We start from the raw sequence: 27,834 nt of genomic DNA on the forward strand, positions 1-27,834 counted from the left end.
CAAAATTGGCAACAGCAAAGTCGTTGAAGAAGTCACTGTGATCAAAACACAGTGGGCTGCTTGTCAGTTTGTGCTTTTCCGCATTTAATACTGCTTGTGGGCTTTATCTCAAAGCAAATCAGCATAAATAAAGTGTCTATGTAGTCCATAACGGTATGTGTGCTCAGAGCTAACTTAAAGGAACACTAAAGTCAAGCTAAAGTGATAGATTAATGCTCGGGAACTTCTAAAGTATTAATATTATTACGAGCCGAGATTTAGTAATTGAGAAATTCAGGTGAATGCAGGACACAAATTGCGACTCCGCTGCGGCATTCAGGTACTAACTCATTGATAGGCACTTCTCGTTATAATTCTATCACTAGTGTTAAACCACTTGTAATAAAAAGATTGTTGCATTGCATTATAAGATGAAAGAAAATGGTACTTTTCCTATTCAATTTTTAGAAAAAGAACGCGTTGATGTTGCCATTCTCGATGATGTGAGTGGTCAAAAGGTCTAGTTTTCGCTATGCTCTGTGCCGGCTGCACTATCGCTTTTCAGTAGTTTTGTTATCGGGTAATGCTGCGCTGGTTTTGCTGGCTTGTGAAACTCGCACAAACTGGAAGCAGCAAAGAATGCCAGGTCTGTTTGATGGCATGGGATGTGCAGGCGGTCCATTCCACTTGACCATGACGCAGCTGCAGCAGAGAATTCAACGCTATTTCTTGGTTTGGTGTCTTCATGGCCATGCATTTGTATTTTGGGCAAAAACTATAGCGCCTTCTGCTGGGTGCTGTTCTACTCACTGACAGCAGTAAAGGGCAGTGGTCATGTATGTAATGTCATCACACCCTGCTTGGGCATGGGCAATTTGAATTACGCTAAATGTATGGGGTTCATTCAGGTGCAATTTTCTCATCTACTAAGTCTTGCCTTGGCGCAAAAACAAACCCTGCGAGGTTTCTGAAATGGTATTTGAATGGAAACAGTCAACATAGACTTAACATTTGCCTTTAGTGTCCCTTTCAGAGCAAAAACATTTTTACTACAGTGGAATTTCTTTAATTCCAACACACCTCTTTCAAACTTCCTATTTGTTTGAACTGACCCCAATCTAATTATGGCCGGCTGCTGCTGCTGTCTCTTTTTGCAAGTGCCATATTTTGGTGCATATAACCAGCAGCAATTTAATAGAGTAATGTCGAGATGCGGATTTTATGCAAATTTTTCCTTCAGATGTGGCTTCACAGCAGCTATTGCGTAGAAGCATGGCTTCATGGCAGCACACGTCACACTGAAATGAAGCCACACTACCGGTGCTCGTTACTCGTGTGTTAGTTCTGTGCGCATGCGTAACCTAACGCAGTGTTGGTGTCCTTCCAGTGAACTTCCTTCAGTTCGAACTCCATTTAATTCTAACAAATTTTCAGACCTCTTCGAGTTTGAATTGTCGAGGTTCGACAGTAATGCACCCCCTCCCCTCTTCTGTAAAAATGTTTGTTAAGGCTCCCTTGTCCAAAAGTGCATGTGCATGTTTTGCTCGCCATGCTGCATGCTGAGCACCCATGCACTCGCAGGTTTTCTTTAAGTCTGACTAGAGTTCTTAAAAAGTTGTTTGTGGCAGATGGCACATTTTTATCCTTGAACTGGATTGCTTGAAAAAGTGTATATTATTTACATGGGAAGGCAAGGTGCATAATTGACATAGCGCGACAAAAGTCTTATTATTTTCGTTTGATGCCGTGGTGGCCTAGTTGTGACGACAGTGGCCTCAAACTCCCTTAAGCTGCGAGCCTCCTTTTGCGCCAGCCCCCTCGGCAAACATCCACACGAGGCTGACATAACATGCAGCTTCTTCCACTGTCGGGCCTGAATTACCTGTGCTGTTGTTTCCCGTGTCGTCCTCTTCACTGTCTTTATTCGACACTTCGGCAGCAACAGAGGCAACGATGGTGAAATGTTGAACCTTGTAGCCGACATCTTTTCGCAGTCCTAGCAGCACTGCTGAGTATCTTCTCCTTTGCATTCCAAATGCCATACACCGTAGTGAACGGTAGATCCCTCTTGCCTGTCAGCGCCAACTTCGTGCCACGTTCGATAGCACAATGTCCAATTTTTCTTTTATGCTGAGCACCCGGTTTTTGTCCTAGGTTGCAGCCACAATGCTCTCTGGCTCGGCACCAAAATGATGTTGATGTTAATGTGGCTTTACCCTTCCAAGTGCCCTCTGCATTTGCATTTGGAGGCCGTTCTGATCTCTGAGGCTTGTTCTTCTGCCTGGCCGACCTACCGCCGTGATTGTGCTACGAAAAGCGCAAACACTGCGTGTTAACCGATATGTGTGCAATAAGCTGGTACGGTTTATGCGGGTACAAAACGCATTATGGTCAATAGCTGCTGAGTCAGGGATTTGACTTTGCTACCTTTAAAACGAAACTACTGTTCGAGTGGGTACGGTTTAACAAGGTTTAACGAGGATTTTACGGCATAACGAAATTTTTACTATTTGACTTTATAACTCATTAGTTTGGGGCACATATTGCAATTTATGAATTGAAGCTAGCAAGTTTTCAAGACACTAGTGAAGATGATGCGGGCCACTGTGCTGGCACTAGCCACGAGGCTTAAGTTCATGCTCACTTGGAATTGCACTATTCGCACTGCGTTGTGTTTAACATAGAAACCAAGTGTGTGGAAACCCAGCACCTCTACCAAATGCATTATGCAGTTAATGCACACTAAGGCAAATCGGTCCACAATAAGCGCGAGGCAGTCCCAATCCTAGGGAGCATGAGCTTCAAGCCTCGCGGCTAGCGCAGTGTTTTGCAAACTTTTTCTTTACTACAGTACATCTACTTGGACCAAACCTTAAATGTGCCACCACTTTTAGAGATAAACACTGCCAGTGTTGTAGTAAAAATGAACACTTGTTCTACTTACTTTTTTTTATGAAGGTGTTGTTTTTGAAGTACAGAAATAACTAGAACACCAATGTATTTTGTTGCCGACTTTAGGAACAAACATATCAAAATTAAGGCCATTTTCAGAATTTATTCCAAGTTGATTTGCTTTGTGAACTCAGCGGCTATGATTCATAAGTTGCAGTGACCCATGAAATAAATACTTAGTGAAATTTTGTGATTAGCCAATTGTGTTCTTCGATTTCTCGTGCAAGTAATATGTGTCTCTGAGAGTAATCCAGCCCAAGGATTGGGATTGTGCTATGTGCCACTGGTGATTTTTTAAAATTGCTTGTTGGTTAAGAAAACACTCACTATATGGTGATTGTTGTGTTTTGATATGGCATGTGTGTTTGTTGGCTGCACTCAGTGTCATTGGAGTGATCTGCTGTACTTTGCATACATAATAAAATGTATCGTGTTGTTGGTGTAATTAGGTCACTTGCTAGGTCACTCAACGAGTATTATCGTGCCAATGGTAGGCAAAGAGAGGACAATAACAGTTGCAGCTATGTTTAGACTTGAGATAATCGTCGTATAATTGACATTGAGGAGATTAACCAACCCCATTGAACTATAACAGTCTCTCATATTCAGTAATGAGCTTGATAATTTTAATGTATATAGCTTTCAATGGTCATTGAGCATGTGATAAACCAGTGTCATATAGAAATGCTCAGTGCCTTGGTAGCTATTGGAAGTTATTGTATTGTTGTGTCTTGTTTATTTGTTGTTTCTTCACATGGGGGGGCGGGGCTGCACTACAGTAATCACTACAAAGGGGCAGGATTGTCGGCCTTGTCAGTTCCATATATATCAAGTACTTGAATTAACAAGCATGTTTCTTGTCTGTGACTAACTTACACTAATTTCAGGAGTGTTATGTGAAAGGGTTTTTGTTGGTCTGACTAAAATGTGTGTGTTTTAGTGTTGTGTGTTGTTCAGTTAAGGAAGGTGGATTATGATTGGTTTTGTTACAGGTATGTACCTGTCGGTCACGAAAGTTCCCGAGCCAAAGTGCTCTCGTGCAGACTGGAAACAAAGCTATGCATCGCTATATTTGGCGGCACTGGACTTGTAGAAACGTCTAGTTGCCTTTAGGCTTCTGCGTCCAAAACATTGATCTGTCCCAACAAGATTATGGCATTGAGGCAAGTGGGTGGTAATGAGCCGCAGGATGTGTTGTGGGAGCCAGCCTGGCCATGGACTCTGGTGCATTGTTAAAAGCTGAGGAATCTCTATGATGGGGACCGTCCAGTCAGATGCCGAGTGGGTTCTCCCCTTCATGCCAGGCAAACATCATTCCCATCGGCACTGCCATCACTCTAGCAGTAATGCTACAACAGTTGTATAATTGAATGTTCGAGCTTTATTGCAAAAATAACAGCACTGATTTGCCAGCAATTGCCAGCTGCTTTGACTTTAGATAGACAGGAAGGTTGGGCAAATCGTGTTATGTGTGGAGCTGAGAGAATTACAAAATGGTGGCCAAGCAAAGGCAAACAAAGTCGAGAACAGCACAGAAGTGGGTGACATGATCAAACTTAAGAAATTTGCAATCATTGGATGGAGTCGCCTGACACGATACAGAAATAGTTAGAGACTGCATGAAGTGGCTTCTGTCTCGTGGCAGTTGGGTTTTCACCGTTGAATCCTGCTTCATGACTGGGTTTAAAGCAGCTTTGCACTGAAGCATAGCTTATCTACAAAACATATATACTGCTGTGGTTGTACTACAGATGTGGTATAGAAATCCAGCTTTTATTGCAAGCATAAGCACACTCCATTGATGATTATAAAGCTCTATTCTTGGTATTCATTATTGTCATAACGCCAAGCAATACATAATCCTGCCATGAGTACTTTAGCTAAGGAAACTATTCGGGCCAATAGCACATATGTTTGTCTCCATTCTAAGTATCCCTTTCCTTTCTTCTTTGTGTTTTGTGCTACTGCAGCCAGCCAAGGTGACTGCCCACTGGTACAAAGGAACAACCTTCATGATTAAGTTTGAGGAATCGGTCATTGCCAGGGACAAAGCGATGGAAAACCGATAAAGCCACCCGGAGCTCCTAGTCCGTCCTCATGTACAGTCACCCACAGAACTGCACCACCAATGCCCCCGTTTCGTTAGCTCACTGTTCTTTCAGAATAAAAGAACTCCTGTGTCGAGCACTTTGTCGTATATAATTGATCACATGCAACCCTGTCCCACAATGCATGTTGTGCAAGCAAGACAGAGGTTCACGACAAGGTGGAGACCTAGAAGTCATGAACATTGGTCGGGCGAAGGAAGCTTCAAGCTGGAGCCAACATTTCGGCGGCCCCTTTGTCGATATCTTGGCTCCACCTGAGACTTGCCCTGTTTTTCTTGTTTTACCACTGCATGTTGTATGTTTTCAACTTCCTGTCTCATTTGTTTGTTTGTGTGTTGAACTTGTCTTACTAATTCACTCGTCCAAAAAGTGGGAACTGCAGGGCTCAGTGTTTAGTTAGAACCACACAAAGCCAATAGATAATGAAACCAAGAAAACCACAGGGCCAATTAGCTGTGATCTTTAATTGAAATGTAGAAATGATAATGTAAAGGGTGATGAAAGTGGACAAAAAAAACATTTTGCTGACTGTGAGAACTGAACCTACATCTTCAGCATACGTAGAACTGAGTTACGGTGATGGTTGTTCCTTCGTCCACTTTCTTGGATATTTGTGTGTATGGAGATATGACTTGGGAAGTGTTAGCCAACACCACTCATGGCTATGTGGGTGGATGTAGAACATCCTTTTAACCAAAGGTGTCACATAGTATGTGAACTTAGCAGCAGGTTCCAATGGCATCTACCATGTTTACAAATTTCTAATGCACCCCTGAGTCTAACACGCACCCAATTTTCACAGGTTCAATGTCGGAAAGTAAAAGTGCACTTGAACGTAATGTGCGCCAGATTTATGAAAGAAAAATATAGCATGCCCCCCATGTTTGCAATGAAAAAAATTCAAGACATGCAGAATTGACCTATATACAAGATAAATTTATTTGCAGTGTCCATTGTCATCATTGCTGGAGAGCTTCTTGTTGCTGTATGCCTTAAGGCTAAACTCCATGGGAGAGATTTTGTGTGCAACGGCGACGAGCGGCGACTTCGAGCAACAAAACAGGCTATGGCTTGAACAGATTGCTTGGTCTTGTCGCTCGGTTGCTTGGTTCTAGAAATCTAGAATTCGTCGCTCGTTGCCCGGAAGTGCTGTGAGTGACTAGCCAATACAAAGCCGGAACTAGATGTATATCACTCAAATACTACCGATTGTCGCACGGAAGGAACGAGCAAACGATTGAATTTTTATACATGCAAGGATAAGAACCTACTGTAAGACCCTCAGAAATATTTTATGCTGCGTTTTACAGTAAAATACATCAACTTAAATTAATAAAGCACGCGTCACACTAGTTTCGGCACCTTTATACCGGTAACACCGGGAAGACGTCGCTCAGTCATCACTTGCATGGGGTACGACTTGTAGGCAGCAAGCGAACACAACAGCCATCTCCATCACATCGCTTGTCGCAGTCACGCGCAAGGTTGCTTGCATGGAGTTTATACTTTATTCACAGCAACCTTCATGAAAATGTGATTTGTTCGCCATCTTGTGATTGCCATGGCATTCCATGGTAGGGTGTTGGTAGGGCTCTGATGGTAAGGTGTTGACAACGCAGGTTGCTTGATTTTGGTTTCGTATCCAGTTGTAACGTACAAACAATTTTTGGACTTTATTGCTCAGAAAAAAGGTGTGCATTAGATTGAAGTAAATACAGCAGTTATCTTTTTTTCCACCTTTATTTCCTTTTTTCTGATTATTTGTACATTTCAATTTAAAACCAGTTAATGCCCCTATGCTTTCCCTGACTTCACTGTCTGTTGGCTTCGTGTGGTTGTGTCTAACTCGCCCTTTGTCACACATGAGCAGTCTTCAGTGATTGCTAGTCAGAAAAAATAACCTCTCTTTCAATAAAGTGGTATGGTTATTTTGAACAATACTTGATTGTGGAGCTGATATGTACTAACTGTTCTCTTTATCTTTATTGTGACTTGGAAGTTCTGTGCTAGTAAACTTCTGCAAGGATCTAAACTATTTTTACAATGGGGGTATGTATTACTCTAGAACCTTGTTATAATTAACCTGCATATAATGAAGTAACAGTTATAGTGTGGAACGCCGGAACCACAATACACACTCCCTTAGGCATCCATATATCTTTCAGTCTTATAATGAAGATGGGTATAGTGAAAAAACGGATATATAAAAGTAAAAAAATGCATTTCTCTACTATATCCAGAAGGACATGAATAGTTTTGACTAAAGAAACTGAAAATGATAAAAAGAATGAAGAAAGGCACAAAAAGTATGACTTCCTTAAGATAACAAACATTGCACTAAACAAGGTTTATACACAGTGTAAGGAAGTGATTATTCATATGTACACTGGCTGCTTTCCATTCTTAGTAGGGTGATAACACAAATTACCAAAGATGTGTAATCTGTGTTGTAGTGATCTTCGTTTTAGAGGCATTCATAGTACCCATGAAAGATAAAGATTTGGTTATTAGAGGTGTTCATTTTAGAGGCATTCAATTGTATGTGCGTAACAGTCTAACCTGAATTTAGACAAATGCGTGATGCCAGGAATCTTATTTTTTTTTCATTTGTATGTCTTATTTCCATTGAACGCTACATGCCTTTCCCGAGGTTTAGTTTACAAATATTGTTACAGTTTATCACTGGAGCCTGTGTGACAATAAAAGAAAACATCAGCCTAAAGCAAATTCATGATTTGACACTTCCCCTCACATGTATGTACATGTTGCTGGTGAACGGTGATAAACATGAACTCGAGCAGAGTATCGAACACCCTGCGACTGTCAAAGCTGGTATGGTAACAGCACCTGGCACAATGGTCTTGCAGATTAGACCGAAGATACATTCCCAAATGTGCCAGTAGCCAGTCACAACAGGAGAACACCAATTGGATAAGTGCCTCAGCGATGACGGAAGTTAATGTGGGTGAAATCTGTGTTCATGTGCCTTCCTGTTGACTGTGCCATTCAGTGTTGTAAGGAAGCCCTGGAACAGGATCCCACTCTATCCTCCCATACGGCTACTAGCGTAGATGGCTTATGTCATGTTGGATTTTTACTTAAAGGACCCCTCACCAGGCCCATAGCAAATTTTGGTTATACTCTGGAAGTTGCTACGTGTCCTCTAGGGAGTGTTCTGCAGCAAAAATTTTTGAAATCTGCTCATTAATAGCCGAGATAGAACTAGTTCAGTGCCGCGAACCCGTGATTTCAGCAGGCGGGCTCCACTGCCAAGCAATACACTCTCTCCACTCGCCCCGTCTAGCCTACGCAAGCTAAATTCCTTCCTTGCCTTCTCTCATACCGGACCTCGAGGATCGCTTGACGCATACTTCGCAGGCCTTGCCTTCATTTTTTTATTTTCTTTTGCTCTTCGCTTTCTTTTTCGGCGCTACACACTTCCGCCGACAGCATCGCCCGCGAGCTGTTGTCTCGTGCGCACAGCGCGCGATTTTGCGCGCTGTGCACAAGGAAACATGACTAGCGGTATAATTCAGTGCTACATGAATACTGAGGCAGAACAGGTGGATCGCAGAGCATGATCATGCGCTGTAGCACGGTAGAAAATGGCATAGTTTCGATACCCGCGCACGACCATGGGAACAAGCAGATGAAGCGGAAGTGCACCTCTTGCCTCGTTGCGAAGTAAAACAAAAAACATGCGGACATTCTACTCTCGAAGTCGCATGTCACCACGAGCGATGTCACACTGCGGACACGACTACATAGGCGCAGGGGCACGACTACGTCACCGTCCGGCTTGGAGCACGGTGGCTGCAAGCAGAAGGAAAAACGGCCTTCGGTGAGGATAAACAGCCAGGAATAAATTGAGGGTGTCATTTGTAGCACCATAACTTTCCAGTTTCTGCGTCAGTATAGAGTGAGAAGCGGTACCAAGTTCCTTTCTTATATTCAAAAATATTTCTATGGTTAGCTTATTTTGATGAAATGCAGAATTTATTGTTGCAAAGTTTTAAGACTGCAGGTGATGTCGATCGGAAGGGAACAAAGCCACGCAGCTTCTGAAAAATGACATTGTTTTCGTTTAAAAATAGCTTCAATCTCTTGGAAATTAGTTTTTCAAAAAGTTTGTTATCACACTCGGAACATAAATTAGTATATAATTCACTGGTTGGTTCAAATCTCCGTACTTGTATACAGGAACGACTTTAGCTGTTTTTAATATTGTAAGAGTTTGGGTCGGTCATGCCAAAAGGGGTAGCTGAGCTGGCCCATGCCATCGCCCGACTCGTCCACGCTAAGGATGTTGTTGAAAGGAGAAACATGTTCTCATCAAGAGCGAGGACTACTGGGTTTGTTTACAACATCTACATGAGGAACGGAGAACGTTACATCTCATCAGTCTAGCTTGATTGAAGTGAAGCACTCCGAGGAGCCGAAAAAGTTCACTTAAACCCCCTCTGTCCTCCCTAGATCCCTAGGCCAGGGAAAACTGCCACCCCTCTTCGTCCAGTCAGAGCATCCAAAGTCGTTGAAGGACCCGCTTTGTGGGCGAGGGTTCACACAGTCGCTCCTGCACATTTTTCCACTCGACACACATAAAGGAAGGGAGCTTTGTAGACAAGGATTACCACGCTTGACTCGAAGTGGTGCGTCTTGGTTCCTGGAATGACCCTGCAGTTAGCTGGAGCGTCTGTCAAACGACCGTGGCAGTTACCGGAGTCTGTGAGGGAATGCCTTAGAGCACCTTTTTCCAGGAGTTTTCTTGCTCCCATTGGTTTGTGAAGGGGACAGTGAACCAACAAACAATACTCGAGCCGGCAAACGTCTTCCTTTGCAGGCACCGCTGGTCTACCCCATGGGGACGCATTGTTAGCTTCACAAAGCGATTTGTTGCAGTGGGGCAGCAAATGCTAAAAGGTCACTACCCCCGCTGGCCAATCGTAACAGCTCCTCCGTGGCCTGGAAAGTCTCAACTGGCCAGTGCTCGTAACCACTGGGCAGGAAGAGAGAGCAAATGATAAAGGAAAGGTAGGGAGGTTAACCAGGACTGAGCCCGGTTGGCTACCCTACACTGGGGAAAGGGAAAAGGGAACGGAAAGATTAAAAGATGAAGAGAAAGTCTACTGGGGATATCTTTCAGTCCGGATCACAGACGCTGACTCAATCCTGTAGCTTTCAAATATCGCAGCAGCACTTTTGTGGCCTTTTGTAGCTGCGATATGCGAGGCCATGGTCCCAAGATCTTGTTCAAGGTGAACGGTTTTCTATCTAACTGGTTGAGAGCTGTGCAGAGATCTTGTCTTTAATTTTCAAAAGATGCGCAGTAGCACAGTAGATGTTCTATAGTTTCCTCGACACCGCAAGTTTTGCACTCGGCGCTATCAGCCATTGCAATCAAAAACGTATATGCATTCGTGAATGTGACGCCCAAGCGTAAGCGGCACAGCATTGTTACCTCATTACGCCGAAGCCCTGGTAACAGCCACAGTTGCATAGATGGATCGAGGGAATGCAATCGATGTTGAGTGAAATCAGGTGTGTGCCACTTCTCCAATGTCATACAGTGGGCTAGCTTGCCTAAGTGTTGGGCTGCGTCAGTCCGCGATAAAGGTAGAGAAACAAGGGTTGCTCCTTATTGTGCTTTCCTTGCAGCTTCGTCATCGAGGTCGTTGCCGGAGATACCGCAATGGCCAAGCAGTCACTGAAACACAACGTCGTGCCCTTTCGCGACCATGTGATGGTGCATTTCACGTATCTCCGACACGAGTTGTTCGCAGGACCCGGGAGGAAGAGATGACAAAAGACATTGTAAGGCTGCCTTCGAATCGCAGAATATTGCCCACCGATTAGGTGGTTGGTTGTTAATATAATCAACGGCACCTCGGAGGGCAACAAGCTCCGAACCGGTCGATGTTGTCAAGGGAGAAATCTTGAATCGGATGCTTAGTGATCGTAATGGTATAACCACTGCGCCGGTGGAGCTGGTCTGGGTGGAAGAGCTATCCGTATATATGTGGACTCGGTCAAAATAGACACTGTGCAAACAATCCAGAGCCGCTTGCTTCAAGGCCAAGGTAGGCAGATCGATCTTCTTTCTTATCCCTGGATCTGTAAGACGCACTTGAGGTTGTTTTAAACACCACAAAGCTGAGGTTAAATGTGCTGAGGGTGTGAAGCCCGATAGTAGGGAGGCACAATGGATGCTGACTTCATTGGAGAAGGACGCCTGTGGTCGTCATTCAGGAAGGCAGGCAGACAAGAGAGCTTGATTGCATCCGTGAAACATGACGAACATGGGCCCTAAGTGTGGCGGTGCTAATGTAAGTCGTGATCGGATGGTCTTGAGCCATTATAATGGTTCCTGCTGTTGAGGCACTCCGCAGAAGGCCTAGGCAAACACGTAGTGCCTGTGCTTGCACGCTCTGAAGTTCTCGAAGATTTGACTTGCATGTTTTAGCAAGCACGGGAGAGCTATAGCGTCCGATAAAAAGTGCTCGATATAGCTGTAGCATGGAACCTACTGATGATACCCATGTTTTCCCGGCAATGAACTTGAACACATGAACAATAGATGTGAGCCTCTTCTTCAAGTGGGCAACCTGAGGGCTCCAAGAGAGGTCCCATTCAACAATGACACCCAAAAACCGATGATTTTTCTTGTAGCAGATAGGCTGGCCATTGATGCATACTGGATAACCAGACATCGCTTTTCACGTAAAAGCGGCTAACGCACATTTTTCTGTTGAGATGGTAAGGCCTTGTGTGTGAAGATAGTCAGATGCCTGTGTTGCTGCTTTCTGTAGTCTTGCGCGAACCTGCAGGCGAGTGACCGCTGATGTCCAGATGCAGATGTCGTTGGCGTAGATTGAAACATTCACTGTATCCGGTAGTGATTCGGCCAGCCAAAGAAGCGCGAGGTTGAAAAGAATAGGGCTTAGAACACCGCCTTGGGGAACGCCTCGGCATGTGTAGTGGTCGGTAGTCGGACCATCTTCCGTACGCACGACCAAGGATCTTTGTGTCAAGTAGTTCCTGATCCATCGATATACTCGTCCTTCTAGTTCAACTGTCAAAAGTGCGTCTAGAATGGTTTGATGGGAAACGTTGTCGTAAGCGCCTTCCATGTCAAGAAAGAGTGCTACTGATAATCGCTTCCGAGATTTTCGCTGTTCTACAGATGATACCAGATCAATGACACCATCAATCGATGAACGGCCTCGTCGAAATCCCGCCATTGAGTCAGGGTAAATTTTGTTGTTTCAAGGTACCATTCGAGACGCATGAGGATCATACGTTCCACGAGTTTCCCGACGCAGCTGGCAAGTTCTATAGGCCGATACGATGCCAGTTCGAGTGGCGACTATCCTGTTTTTAGTAGTGGTACCAGGCGGCTGCGTTTCCATTCCTGTGGGACGACACCATCTCGCCATGAACTATTAAAAAGGCTGAGGAGTTCTCTTCGTGCTTCTTGACCTAGGTGGCGCAAAGCAGTATATGTTATGCCATCGGGCCCTGGTGAAGATCAACACCTACAGAGTGCCATAGCAGCTTCTAACTCCTCCATAAAGAATGGAGTGTCCATACTTGTATCTTGTGGACCGGGGATGTCACCTAAAGCCATGTCAAAGGCTAAAACTGTGCCGCTGGCGACTTACGCACAATTTCACTGGGCAGGAAGAGAATGGCTGGTGGCAAGGTGGAATAACTTGGCTTGCAGCAACCAGCTGCAAAATGCTGACATACACCCCAAAACATCTCACAGTGAAAGGCAACTGCAAAGTGAACCTCACAACACTGCTCTGCACAGAGATGAAGTATCTTGGATGTCACTTTAGATCCGCCAGGCTTCAAAGAAAACATGAGTGAAAAAACAACAAATACTGCGTTTCGCTATGCGAATTTCAAAGGAATTTCGTGCCGGCAAAATTGACAATCATGGATGGGGTCCTGCTAAATGAAAGGGGATCATCTTGGCTTAATAAAATAAAATAAAAACTACAACAACAAAATTTATTTGGGATCCCTAAATGCAGAACGAGTTTCAAGTTAGCCTGCTCAAGCCATCCACATTGCTATGCAAGTTTCCCTTCTTATATGTAACGGAGAAGTTGTACTCTTGGAGAGTGAGACTCCATCGGAGCAAGCTGTAATTTTTTTTATGACATTTGATTAAGCCACGTCAGAGGGCAGTGGTCGGTGTCAAAGATGAATCTCGCTTCGTAGAAGTAACACGACAACTTCTGGGCTGCCCAAACCAAATGAGCACAGTCCTTCTCTGAAGCGCTATAACCTTCCTCTTTTACAGTTAGTTTACGGCTGGCATAGAGAATATGATGTTCCTCATTATCATCGTCGACCCCAAGTACCACGCACATTCTCCTCTCGCTTGTGTCGCACTGAACTATGATTTACTTTGTATAGTCTGGCACGCAAAGCACAGGATCAGAAAATAATAATGCTTTCAAACCTTGGAAAGTGTTCTCTTTATGCTTATCCCAGTGCACGTTACTTGGTGCTCCCTTTTGGACTGCATCCATCAAAGGACTTGCTATTTGCAAATAATTCGGAGTGTACCATTGATAGTACCCAACAAGCCCCCAAAAATTAATGAATGACTGTTTTCGTGCGTGGCTGTGAAAAATCTCCAATCGTAGTTGTTTTCAGATCGGGCAGCTGCCTCGTGCCCTGGCCGACATGGCCCAAATAAGCAACCTGTGAGCAGCCACACCTACATTTTTCCACCTTCGTTAAGCCTGCTTCCCTCAACCGTGAGAACACCTGCTTGAGGTGCAATACGTGCTGTTTCCAGCTGTCAGAAAAAATTGCGACATGATCAAGATATGGCAATGAAAACTCCTGCACGTCTTCTAGGACAATATCCATCAACTTAGAGAAGCTAAACGGCAGATTCTTCAGCCCGAAGCTGAGAATGACAGCGTGAAAACTGCCTACAGGTGAGAGAAATGCGGCATGGCGGGTGGCACTTCCTGAAAGGTCATCTCACGTGCGATGCCAATGCTGCTGCTGCTACAAGCTCATCTACCTGCTTGGGCCTTAGAGCGTGCGAGCTTACTGAATGTTTTACTATTTCTTCTAGGCCGATTTCAGAGTTACAGGTCGCCCTATACTCCTTAAACTTGGTACTAGTGCCATCCTGCTCTTTGATGGTATAGTTAACGACTCCTCTCCGCTCTATATACGGCTTCATCAAATTGCAGTGATATATCCTCACCTCCTTCCTGCGACCGGGCACTTTCAGAGCATAGTTAGTATCTGAAAGTTTGTGCAACACTTTAACGGGCCCGTCCCAGTGAACTTCAAGCTTGTTCTTTCTTGAAGGTTTGAGGATCATTACCTGGTCTCCGGCGTTAAACGTACGAAGCCTCGCATTCCTGTTACGATAGAGCTTGGCATTCTTTTGTGCCATGCCCATGTTCTTGTCAACTAGTGCTTGTATTGCACTTAGCCTTTTCAGCCGATTTAGCACATACTCTACCATTGTTTGACTTTCTCCTCTTTCCTCCCACATCTCTCTCAACATTCTCGGTGGGGAATGGAGTGTCCCCTCATACACTAGTCCTCCTGGCGAGAACCCTGTAGCCTCACGAGGAACTGTTCGTAAAACAAACAAAGTAGCTGGAAGACAATTCTCCCAGTCCCACTGGTGCTCATAACAGAGTGCGAACAAAACTCACTTAAGCACTGAATGCCACCTCTCTACACTATGTGACTTAGGGTGATGGACGAAAATGTGTATCAACTTTACCCTGCACTTTTGTAAGAATGTGGAAGTCAGTGAGCTGGTGAATACTGACCTTTGATCCGCCTGAATTTCGGCTGGAAACCTGACTCAAGTGAATACTGTCAAAAGCACATCTACCACTTCGGTTGAGCTGAGTTCTTTCAGGGGGATTGCCTCCGGAAACTTTCTAGCTGGACACAGCATGGTAAACAGATACCTGTAACCCGACTTTGTCTTTGGTAGAGGACCTACCGTGTCTATCACAAGTTGTCTGAAAGGTTCTGATATTAAGGGCACTACCTTTAGAGGAGCTTTCTGTATTTCTCCTGGTTTACCCGAGTGCTCGCAGGCTTTGCATGATCTCACAAAGTTTTCTACGTCATTGAAACAGCCAGGCTAGTAGTATTTCATAAGCAATCTCTTTCTCGATTTGTTTATGCTTAGGTGGCCAGACCACCCATTTCCATGACAGAGACCCCAAAAATTCTCCCTGTACTTAGTAGGTACGACTAACTGGTCCAGAATCCTGTCCTTTCAGTCTCTTTAGTGCCGATATAACAAGCCTGCTTTCTCTTGCATTGTCACTTAGCACTTTGCAATGCCTTTATTAGCTGTTACGTGTAATTTAGCTTGGCTGACGTCGTTCTTTTGCTCGTCTGCCAGGGACTCTCTGTCCACACGTGAGAGCCGATCAAAGTTCTTTGAGGCCTGTGATAGTAATGACTCTGTCTCGTTTGCGAGTGCATCAGCTGGCTTTCCTGCAGGCGTGAACTTTGACACATGCCTTGTGATATGCTCTCGTTAAGCTGGTCAGCTGGCAAGATTTCCTCTACCACTTCATACCTCGAGCCTAGCTCGGTTTCTGTTGCTGAGGCTACCGCTTCTGCGACTTCTGCTGGAGCAACTTTGGCATTTTCAGATGAAAGCGACGCGATTTGACAAGCTTTGGATTGCGTCAACACCTGTACTGTGCCCTCTCCACGTTTCAGCCCCTTTTCACGCAGTAACTGGTCCAACCAATTAAGAAAAATGTAAGGGTACTGCAGCAACAAGAATTTGGAAACTGCAGCCTCAATCACGAGTTTCCCAAACGGCCCACTGATTTTGACTTTCGCCATTGGCAGATACACGCTGTGTTCTTTCACAACATGTTTAATCCATGGTACTTCTCCGGTGAAGTCATCTACCGTCACGTAAAACGGATGGACAAGGTCCATGGTGGTGGCACTGTCTCATAGCACCCGACATGATTTTCCATTAATATGCAGGTTGTGAAGATATGGGCATAAAAGTCCCATGTTCTCTTTTGCCCACATAGGAAAAAACTACCCTTGGCTTTCTGCAGTTGGCAGCGATATGTCGGGGTTTGTGGGACTTATAGCGGTGGATCGGTCTGGTAGATTTGAATTCTTTTCTGCTCTTTTTGGATGGTTTTGCGATTTGACTTCTCTTCGCTCTTTTGTGGCATCCTTTTTCCAAGTCTGCATGCTTCAGTCGTTTGGTCTGCGATACTTCTTTGAACAAAAATTGTTTCTGTGGTCCATTTCGACTTTCTGAACTTCCGTTCTCAGTGCTCGGCTTTCTATGTGTTGTGTACTCTTTCGCTAATTCGGCCACCCTTTCCACAATGTTTGTTTCCTCTGTCCTGCACTCACAGCTTCAGAGATTGTGGGATGCTTTTGTAGAACTGCTCTAGACACATGCATTCAATGATCATCTCTCTGCTCTCGTCTCTGCAATAATAGTGTGTAATAGTAATAATCATGCCTCTGCAATAATAGTTTGTTCCAAGTTCACATTGATGAGCTGCTCAACTACTATATATGTTCCCCCAGTTTAAATGTAGTCGGACATGGAGCAGGAAGAGATTGACTAATACAAGTGCCATAAATTGAGATCAGGGCCATAATAACAAAATAATTCTACCATATTCCGAGCCATTCCTTATCGTGCTTCATTAGTGGTTGGAGCAGTGCTCTGCCCACATTATGAAGGCGAACAGCCAGCCATGAATGGTGGATATTAAGACTGGCATAAATCAAGTGAAAGAAATCGCTTTATTATGCCAGTCCAATATCTCCCACCAGAATGTTTTCTTTTTTGTGTCACATTACACAGTTTCTTAGCTGAGTGGTTCCCTCCAAAGGGAAAACGAAGTTGCAAATATGTGAATATCAAGGAAGCCAGCCAACACAACATATTACCAGAGTCCTTCCATGTTTTTCTGGTCACGAAACTCCGCCGTCACGCTATGGGAGAGGTTCATATGCTGCCCAAATGTGCCGCGACGCGGCGCCACTGTGCCACAGAGGGCATCGGGGCATCGTTCGCGCACTGAAACACGTGCGCAGCTTTCTCTATGTGCGCAGTGCGAGGTGAGCTGAGTGATCGGGTGTGTTCTGTGCATGTGCCGTGACATTTTTCGAGTGCTGGGCTGTTTATTTGAAGTGGCGGGGTGGGACAACGATGCCGAACACGTGTTGCAAGTAACAGCTGAAGAAGTAGAATGGTGGTATCTCGAACAAGCCATTTAAAAAAATTTGCTGTATTTGTGATGTGGCTACTTGTGTTCGTTTTTGAGTTGCTTTGTCATGTGTTATGAAATGCTTATGCTTTACACTTTCTTCTTTATGGGAACAATCGGTTGTGCATTCTGTATTTATTGCCATTCGTTTGCTGTGTTTGTTTCCTGCCCCCCAATGCATATCTCTCGCGTTTGATGTTATTTCTTTATGCTTATTATATCAGTTTCATGCTTTCAGCAAACTTCTTGCATTGTGAGTGGTGGACCATTCGTGACCGGACGCCTCTGTGCTGTCTGTATTTCGCTCCGCTTATTTTACATGATAAATAAATGATCGCGTTAGTATGTTGTTCTTGCACGAACACGTTTTATTTCTTTTCTTAATCGAATTATACAGTTTTTTTTTCATTTTTCGACCATAATAAGAATATTAGGACTGGTTATTGCAGCATTTTAACATATTGTAAATAGTTGCGCATTAGAAACCAAAATATCTAGTCTCGTCGTTTCTGTGTCGAATCCACGAGCAGCGTGAATAAGTGCTCGGCTTACTGACGCTTCAAAGCGACTGCTTGCTAAGGCAATTGCCTAATTACAATACAGCTAGTTTAAACTGTGCAGGTAGGTCCTAACACTTCACGTTCGCCTTAATCAGTTGCTAAAAGCCGCAGCGAAGACATTTAGTAGCGAAATTTGTCTTGCAATAATCCTACCTAAATCTCATTCAGAAATGGCATCGCTTTGCAGAGAAAGCTTGAGCGCACGGAGCAGCTCATTTTCTTTTCTTTGTCATTAAGTATTCTATGGTAGCAGCCCTTTGCAATAACAATTTCATTTTTTTGATCTCCTTATAAGATACTGCCCACAGCCAGAGTCCTTCTCTGCCACAGCTTAACAGAAAGTGAACAGCTGTGCTCGGCGAACAATCTGGCGCTATGCGCAACGGAGAGTTGGCGCTTACTTACGGGTATGCGGGGGTGCAACAGCCCATATGTTTGCATCTGGTGATAAGTGGGACCACTGGCGCTTTGTTGCGAATGCGCGGTGTTTAATCTCAGGAAAATATTAAGCGTGGAGCCCACCGAACTGTTCAGGTGAACGGCGATGATAAAGAAATCTGGACCGAGACCACCCGGCCGTGTACAGCGGACGCATTTCGACGGGGACGAAATACAAAACACCCGTTTATTTAAATTTAGGTGCATTTTAAAGGATCCCAGGTGGTCAAAGTTAATCCTGAGTCCCTCACTACTGCGTGCCTCATAATCGTATCGTGGTTCTGGCTCTTAAAATCCCAGACTTTTTTTTTTCTTTTGGTCTGAGACCGCCGCAAGCGCTGTTATAGGCGGCTTTTTTTTTTTTTTTTTTCCGTCTCGGGCACTCATATCATGGCAGAAGACGCGCTCAGGCAGCAATTTAAGAATACACCATGTTAAAAATAGTTACATGAAACTAAAGTGACGGTTGAGGAAGTTGAGAAAGCTAGAATACCGAGGCTGCCCCACGCACAACCACAGCGGCCCAGCGTCGTTCGCATGCCCTCTCATGCACGGTTGCGCCTCTAGCGGCGGGCGCTGGCTGTATATGAAACTGAGGCAGCAGTTTCGAGACCAGAAAAAAAAAATGGAAGGACTCTGATATTACTAAGGGAATGTATGCCAAAATCTGAAGCAGCCACTGCACATCTTCAGCTATCATTTTAGGTATTTCAGGCCATCACTTTAGCTATCTATAGCTATCACTGTAGTAGCTCTGCAAATGGTGCAGGGCTAATGAAACTTCTCAAATATGAGAATCGTTTTTCTTGGCATTTACTAGGTGGCATCTGGGAGCGTCATTTCTGGGGCTGTAATTTCCAACGATCCATTTCGTTTTCCAGTTTCATTCATTGGGTCAGATGACGCCACATTGCTGTAACCACTAGCATGAACCACTCAGCTCAGTCCAAGAGGTGATAAGAACAGAAAATTTAATTAATGATTACAAAGTAATGAATGCCTGAAATCAAGACTTGCAGAGAAGGCAACTTCTGTCAAATTTCACAAGCCATTTCTGCCCTTATTTGAAGAAGAGAACTCATAAGGCTTAACATAGAGGCACAATTCTTACACGAAACATTCTTAGCTGTGCTGAGCGGCTTATTATTATTTCTATTTTTATTACTGAAAGTGAGCACATTGTAATAATTGAGAGATTGCCCACGATGAAAGGTTCTGAGACGAACACCACAATCACCATAACTTAACTTTATTAATCTTTACGTATAAAAAGAGTAACACATCCAGTCACAGACACTGACGGGCAAATTGTTTTTTTTTTCTTTGTTTCTTTTGTACAAATGTGAACAAACAGTTCGACACACGCGCTGCAAGAGCATCGCAGGAGAGCACCTTTCTGAAAGTGCAAAAGGGTCATGGGGTCGGGGGGCAAAAGGCAGGTTGGGGGGTTGAGGTGAAGGGGACGTGAGCCAGCGGCTGTTGACGTCACCCTGAAAGTAGCAAATGCACTTACGCACGCATGCACGCACACACAAATGCACACATTTGTTTTTGCACACATTATTACATTAGCCTCTGCTGTGGTGTGTGAGTGAGTGTAGTGATGTCTGTCACCTAACTACTGCAGTAAGTCCTTGTGGAATGCAGCTGCCATTGCCGCAATCATTGCCTTTCAGATATTGTCTTACTCTCTATGGCACGGGTTTCTAGGCCTGGGGCTACTGTTATCGTTACATTCTGCAGAGAGAGAGAGTAAACGTTTATTTTAAAAGAGACTGTTTGGTTATAGTGGGTGGAGCCCCTCCTGCAATAACAGAAATCAATACATGCAATGACAACAGCAGACTGACAAGGACAAGATGATGTGGGAAATTGCCACGTTTCCCAGCAGAACATCCTGGCAAAATCAAAAAAGGCAGGTCACATCGTTGAATAGGCTTCAGAACTTGTCATTGCTAAAGAGAATAATTTAACCCCCTTAATTGTTTTTGATGAGCTCAGCTCATCACCAGCAATAATCCTAGTTTCAAAGTAACTTAGATAAACTTTGTACCTCCATTTCGCTTTTCTTATAGTACATAGACTGCGTTGATTTTGCCTTATTGTTCTGCAACATAAGATGGCAGCCACTTCATAAGCGCTTGAGGGGCAAATTTATTGCGGTGTTTTGTTTTCTACTACCTAGATGGCAGCACGTTGTTTGTTTTCTTGCACCATTTGGTCGAGTTGGAATGATGGCGTCTGCCACTGACAGCTCGCAATTGAGTCGGACGTGCAAGTGAAAGCAGCCGCGCGATTCTGACAGTGAAAGCATAAGTGAAAGCAATGCACGAGAGTTTTCTTATTCGAGCTAAAAGGATGATAATAGTCTTCTCATCGCTTCTACCTAAAGCGATAATCTGGAAAGCAAAGACATTTACTTAGCCCGGCAGTGGTGCAGCATTTTCACATTTAAAACATTGAGCAAATTGGTCTATATAGCTTTAGAAGGGTTTTCGATTGATTGAAGTTTGAAAATAAGTGATGAAAAAGAACAAAGAAAAATAAGGTCACTTTCGGTCAAAGTATTAAAACACTTAAGGGGTTAAACTCTGTCTAACCTAGCAGTGACCATGGTGTGCTTACACGGAGCACAAAGTCATAGGTTTGATTCCCGGCTGCATTTGCGTTCCAATGGACATGAAATGCAAAAATACATATGTACTTATATTTAGGGGCACGTTAACTCCTTCTGTGGCTCAGACGAGCTGGTTTCGTCCATGCGTTTCTGGTAAAAACGGCCAAAGGCGAGCTCAGCTCATCAGCTGTACATCTTGCATTTTCTAGCAATGCCATGTATGAGGTTAGTTTTATCCGAGTGCTTACTCGTACTCTTGGTAGGTGGCAGCACGCAGTCAATTTGATAGCGGAAGCAGAAGCGAGATTATTCTTTCCGAGGAGGCATAACTTGTTGGTGCCCAGGGTGTTTCAGAATAATTTGGACATTTTTGGTCAGAATTTGGGATAACAATGTGGCACGGAAGGGGTTAAAGAACCCCAGCTGGTTGAAATTATTCTAGCACGTTAAATTCTGCAATTTCATTTAACATCTAGCCTGCTATTTGAATCATTGCTTACACAATCTGCTGCACGTATGCTAAATTGAATGGGGTGCTCCCTTCCTTTCCTTAGATATATATACACACATAGGTGACATCAATATTTATGTTATAAGTAGTGCGTTCTGTTCTTTGTGAACCCACGCACATTGCTACTTGAAAAATTGGCCTACGCTTAAGCTTTGCCTTTAAGAGTAGAGCGGGATAGCACTAAAGGGCCCCTGACTGCTTCTCATGCTTCCCGGTAACTGCAGCTTATGCAACCGTAATCTTTACTGTAATCTTTAAGTTGTTACCGACTTGCTTAGGCTTATATTTGTACCAATGGTACTGTCAAGTGTATAAGTTTATGGACCGTAGCATCTGGAAAAATGCTAACGAATTTCTGAGCATTTTATGACTATAGCCAGTAAAACTGTCCAGGACTATGTTGTTCGTATACAGTAGTAAAGGCAAGAACTCCAGATACGAGGCTGCATTCCGAGGCTGTAGAGATAACCAGCCCTTTCATGGATCCCGCCGTGTGTTAACTTTTGCAGACGAGTTGAGTCTTTCCAATACCACTGTTGCGCATTTTATTGCTTAAGCTTTGTACATTCCAATAATTTGAGTTTTTTGTGCAGCAACCCATGAAAGTAATGTTCACTGTGAAGTCCTGCAGGAAGCATTAATTTGTAATGTAGTCTGTTGACTACACGTCTTAGTAAGGAAATTTTTAATTTTCTGTTCAAGTTTGGACTGGTGAAGTCTACGAAACTATGTCGCTCTTCAAAGATACTCACAAGCATGCTTGCCCTGACAGAGTCGAACCTGGATATAGCAAACAGGGAGAAAATTAATCATCCAATATAACGAAGTAAATCTAAATCGTGTCTGACCAACACTAGAGTTTGACAGGTATAGATGCTTATAATAAATATCAGATGTGACAAAGATACTTTCAGAGTGGGTGCGTCTTGGTTATAACAGCGTTCGACTGCACCGTCAAGCAAACCTCCCAGCCATAGTAGCTGCATTCCACAAGTACTTCTTGATGCATAATGTGTTGCTAGTAGCACGGTGATATGTTTTCCTTGTGCTCATACATAATATACCAGGACGCTCCACACGTGTCCATGTATTTTGGCTGTGCGAAGACGGGTAGCAACAAATGGGGCTTAACATTTCCAGCAAACAACATCGAAAGCATCGCTGATACCATTGCGCACATACACGCTCCAATGAACTCCTGTGTTGTTTTTGAAAATTTGAAATATTTGTGTGCTCACAGAAAGCTAAAACATATTGCAGTGTGCAAGCCTTCTCCGTCTTTTTTTTTTTATGGGAGTTCTGTTTTTGAAATCAAGGCTTTTCACACATTAAGTAAAAGTCAAGTTACATGGTGAAGTATTCACAGATTGTTTGAAGAATCTATTCTATAACCACCAGTGGAGATAGCACTCCTTTTGCAAAATTGCTTATACTACTGGTATTCAGAGACTTGCTTCGTTGTTCGTATCTCTTTTGTTCTCACATCAAGAGCGTGTGCAAGGAGACATCACAGGCCTGGCCTTAACGTTGGCCGGACAGTGCCGCTATGCAAGAGGTTGTCGCATCTAATGTCCTTGTTGTGTCCTGACAGGACACGTCTTGTATACTGTGCAGACTTTAAGTATATAATATCATCAACCCATAAAAGTTTTTATCAAAAGCAGAGATAATGTGGCCTTGAAGAGACTTCAGAACATTGTAACGAAACAGTCATTGAAGTGCATGGCGGTACTGTTCGAACACTGAGTTGTATACTAGGTTAAAGTGCATGCATGCTCCACAAAAATAATAGTCAACATGCTATTTAACGCTATCTGCACTCTGAGGAGCTGGGGAAGGTGCAGTTTTTCTCAGCAATTTATCGGATCACGCTTGAGTGATTCTGACAAAGACCAGCAACATGAAGAAGTTGGCAAGGAGCTAAGCATTCCTTGCCCTTTAGTGTCTGCAAATTATTTATGGGTGTAACACTTATAAAAAGTTAATCAGCGGGCCTGTCCCTGTCTTCAATCGTTTTCTCTTAAGGCCCACTCTAAGAAATCAAACTACATAAGCGCAAAGTACAGTGCTGCTTGTAAACGAATTTGAATCCTTTCGTTTTGTTCATGGCGTTGCCGTCTGCACTGCTGTGAAGCCACAACCAAAAGCCCTTCTGCGACAGAACATTCAAATCAAAACCTTGCTTCTGGGTTTTCACTTTGTGCCGCCTTGAGTTTATAAATTTGAGCATCATATATATCTGGATGTGGGTACATTATACTTCTTCACTTTTCTTTCCTAAGGGTTGCGTAACTGCTGGTGCAGGTTTACGAATGTAAAAACATGGGATACTGCTCGCATAGTTTCGTAACAATGTCTGAAGTCATTTCACGGCTTCTCCTAAGATAAGCACCTAAACTTTTGTTTTTTTTTACACGTAGTGTTTACTACTAAGGGACTAGTTGCACAAAACATGTTCTTCTGTAGAATAACGCATGGCACAATAAAAAGAATAATAATGTGACAGAAGAGTGTGTCAGAAGGAGCACCGCATATTTTTTTTTTCTGTTAAGGCTGCTATGAATGACAGAACAGCTTCGTGGTGTGCCCTTGGTGTGATCTGAGTGTTCTTATTGCTCCTTGAACCACGTCACGCAAGTTCTGGCAATACAAAGTGACAGCACAACATCAAATGGGTAAAAACACAAACATGGTGGTTCTCACGTAACAAAAGAGAGTCTGGCAATAATATATTTGTCTACAAATGGGCTGTAAACACGCTTTTGTAAACTATGTGTAAAGAAAAGGCAGTAAAAAGTCACTGTAAAATCAATTTGTGTAAAGTTATGTAAATGGCATGTCACGGTTCTTGCAGCGATGACTGGCGTTCTTGAGGTGCATTCATGCTCGCACTGAAATGTGAGTGTACAAGTGGCCCTGCTCACAAACATTGAGTCACGATTGAGGAACACGTACGCCTTTGAGTGGATCAGTAAATGTGGTGGTATTCAAATGTGAGATTAAATTTAAGTTTTGCTGGTGCCGTGACGGTGACCGAAATGTGACAGGTAAGGCCCCTGCTTTACCTTAGGTCTTCTCAATGAGCTTAAAGTACAGCACAATGCAGAGTATGGTTGCGGGTGTAAATAAATTTTGCCTTCCAGTGGAGAATCTGTGCAATGCAGAGTTTTGTCACGGGGCAGAATTTAGCTCTCCAGGTCTTCCCATGTATATGCCTCTCTCTATCGTAACTGGCTTCTGTTAAAATACACATAGCCAGAAGTTGGTGGCATCAATCCATTTCATTTTTTATTGTCCAATACTTCTCTCTCATACCAAGTGGCCTCTAAGTCCAATGATTGAAGGCAGTAAGAAAAAATAATGAAACAAGAACGTAGCAGCTGTAAGCACCCACTTTGCTAGATTAAGATTTTTGGTGAAGGTAGGATCCATACGTACATAAAAAAGCCGGAGCGCTCGTATTGACAATCTGTCTATGAACTTGTAAAGATTGTGTTCCTTGACATTAACTTTCGACAGCTGCTGATATGATAGCCAATTAATTTGTGCATGTACTGTTCACATATTCTTCCCATTTAGCTCATGCCACTGAATATAAATCAGGCCAAGTGAGTGGTATTTAGTTCCTTTCTTGCAATTTGTTTTTTCACGCTACTTTTAACTACAAGAACAAAGAATGAAATGGATTTTCATAAATATGGTCAACATTGTAGTGACATATCGCACAGCACCTTTAGCACTTGCAAAATTTAGTGGATGCATTTACCATGGGCACGACTGGAAGTTTCTTGGGAGCTGAGTTCCCAAAGAGTAAAAAGTGTGATCATTTCAATTTGCATGTAGGCTTAGGTTAACAGAGGTTTCTTTTTAAGCTTTGCCAAATAAGAAAAACTGTGAAAGCCATCACATGCCATGATGTAAGTGAGTATCGTCGTGGAAACAGTACACCTAATGTCTTAGACGAGATGGCTCCCTTTAAGAGGTCAACTGTAACAAAATTGCGGGCTGCGTAAAAAAGCCTAGCTTCAAATTAGTATGTCAATACAGAGCAGCTTCCATGCAAGATGTTACGTTTGAAATACAAGTTGATGCTTTTTAAAAGGCTTACTATAGTTGATGTTTTTGATACTGAAACAGAAAAAAAGCTACACCATTACTGCTTGCTGAAAGTTACGCACGACTTGGAACATGCAGCTTCTTGGCATGACCTCTGAGATTAGGTGCCGCCCTTGGCTGCCCATGGTGCGGTAAAGCATCCCTGAGGCAATGTGCCGGGACTTACACCACATCCGCTAACCACCGGGTGAAAGCATCATCTGCTTGGCTGCTATTTAAGGGCTGCTAATGAGAAAATTAGAATTGTACGAACATTGCTGAGATTGCTTAAATAATATATATATATATACGCACATTTTTTGCCAGTTCAGCCAGAGTTAAATTTTGTTGCAGTTTACCTTTGACTCTTACTGTGTTGTGCTGTATGTTGGACAATGTTAGCACTGCAGAAGCTGGAAAACAAGACACCGTGAGGCGGTATCTTTTGCACATCTATTAATGCTTGGAAATGTGGCATTAGTACTGACTGTAAATAGCACCCAGCTGTTTCTATTAATACTGGCACACTGATTGCTCCAAGTACACCGGCAACACGTTCAAGGCAAACTGAAGTGTATGTGTTCAATGCCAGAAAGGAAATAACTGTGACAGTGATGCAAAATATTTGCTGCCTTATCAAAACAAGCTTAGGAACACGTCTCTTATTGCAGATATACATACGTGCGTCATCATCGATCTGCGGCAGTAAAAAAAAAACTTGAAGGATTCGTTTGAAGGAAAATATGTTACCCATGCTAAGACAAATGAACACAAAAGTGTTTCATTTAGATGAGTATTCTTCTGACACGTTTCATAATATCCACGGTACTGTGTGCAATTTATAAATGGTAGAGAAGCATTTCTGTGATTCTTTGTTCTATCTCGTGTGGCGTGCTTTTTCGCTGTTTAAGAGCATACGCACGCTCTGCGCAAATCGTCCTTTGCTGTGGCAGTGTCAGCTGACTTTGGCCAAGTTCATGTGCGCTCCGAGGCGTCGTTGCTGAAGCTCGGGGTGCTGCATCCATTGCTAAGGTTAGTTCATCGGTGGTTCACCAGTTGTCAAAGCACTCAATGCGGCACACAAGGCACAAGGCCGCGCCACACTGCCGCCGCCGAGACAGTCGCGATTCGCTCTGTTGTCGACGACGTCCCAAGGAAACCTTCTGCAGCCGTTTGTTCAAGGGACCGGCACTTGACTCGGCTGCCGGGCATGAGCAGTTCTCACGACTACCATTGCTGATTTCTCAAGTTGTCAAGGTTTCGAGTGCCAAAGTTTTACTCGGCACTCTGCCGTCGTGAGGGTACTACAAGGTCTCTGTGGTGGGTGCACACAGCAGGCACCCAACTGGGAAAGGGTTCGTTAAGCTCACAAGAAGTAGCAGCCATGCATGAGCACCAACTCTCGCAGCTTTGGCAGTGGTGGTTTCCTCGAGTCTGTTTCCACGTAGCGAGCCCATTGGTGGGTAACGCAGCGTTGAAACTTCACTGCAACATCCCTGAGGCAAGACATCATCAGCAATGCCCTCTGGGAGCGAGACAGATCTACGCAGCTCACACAAAGTAGCAGCTGCGGGGGATCTGTCAGACCTTGGAGACCCTCGTGTCGAGCGCATTGTATGGCGGCCCGAAATGCGACAGCGGCGGTGGGGGCGGTGGGTTCTGGAGCGGGCAGGGTGGGCCCCGGGTCATCCCTCCACCTCCGAGCGGCGTTACGGGCCTGTCCACCATGATGGGGCCTCCGGGTGGTCCGCCCAGGAGCGGGCTGCCGCCGCCCTTGTGGCTGACCGACGTGGAGCCCGTGTGGTTGCTGCCGTGGGTGCTGAGGCTGGCGCTGCGTGCGTGCAGCGCCTGCCACGAGCAGAGGCGTGCGTGCAGCTCGCGGAACTGCGGCCGCCGGCTGGGCACCTCGTGCCAGCACTCAACCATGAGAGCGTACAGGTGCGGCGGGCAGTCCTCGGGGCAGGGCAGCAGCTGGCGCGCACGCACCAGGTCGATGACTTCCTGGTTGGCATAGCCGTAGTACGGCTGGAGGCCGTAGCTGAACACCTCCCAGAGCACGACGCCGAAGGACCACACATCGCTCTCAGTGGTGAAGCGGCCATACAGGATCGACTCTGGTGGCATCCAGCGCACCGGCAGCAGGGACTTGGACTGGACGCGGTAATAGTCGGACGAGTAGACGTCGCGCGACAGGCCGAAGTCGGAGATCTTGACTGTGAGCGCCTCGCCGACGAGGCAGTTGCGTGCTGCCAAGTCGCGATGCACGTAGTGGTGTGCCGACAGGTACTCCATGCCGGCAGCAACC

General features: G+C 44.3%; 2 protein-coding genes across 4 annotated transcripts in view; one reads left to right on the top strand and one right to left on the bottom strand.

Annotated features, from left to right (window-relative positions):
• Positions 1-27,834, top strand: part of Trs31 (trafficking protein particle complex subunit 31) — a 106,578-nt gene that overhangs the window by 47,217 nt on the left and 31,527 nt on the right. Inside the window, exon 7 of one of the 2 annotated variants that reach the window (XM_075672945.1) lies at positions 4,902-5,118. The exons of the other annotated variant lie outside the window; for it this stretch is intronic. Within the exon in view, the coding sequence (XP_075529060.1) occupies positions 4,902-5,000 (99 nt within the window). The 3' untranslated portion in view covers positions 5,001-5,118. Of the gene's footprint in view, positions 1-4,901; positions 5,119-27,834 lie in introns of those variants that run through there. 2 annotated transcript variants of the gene reach the window in all.
• Positions 19,540-27,834, bottom strand: part of LOC142560685 (tyrosine-protein kinase transmembrane receptor Ror-like) — a 325,714-nt gene continuing 317,419 nt past the window's right edge. For both annotated transcript variants that reach the window (XM_075672939.1, XM_075672940.1), the window contains one exon: positions 19,540-27,833. In XM_075672939.1, coding sequence (XP_075529054.1) covers positions 27,111-27,833 — 723 coding nt within the window. In that variant the 3' untranslated portion in view covers positions 19,540-27,110. The remainder of the gene's footprint in view (position 27,834) is intronic.

Source organism: Dermacentor variabilis, chromosome 10 (assembly GCF_050947875.1).
Source record: "Dermacentor variabilis isolate Ectoservices chromosome 10, ASM5094787v1, whole genome shotgun sequence".
NCBI classification, from domain to species: domain Eukaryota; kingdom Metazoa; phylum Arthropoda; class Arachnida; order Ixodida; family Ixodidae; genus Dermacentor; species Dermacentor variabilis.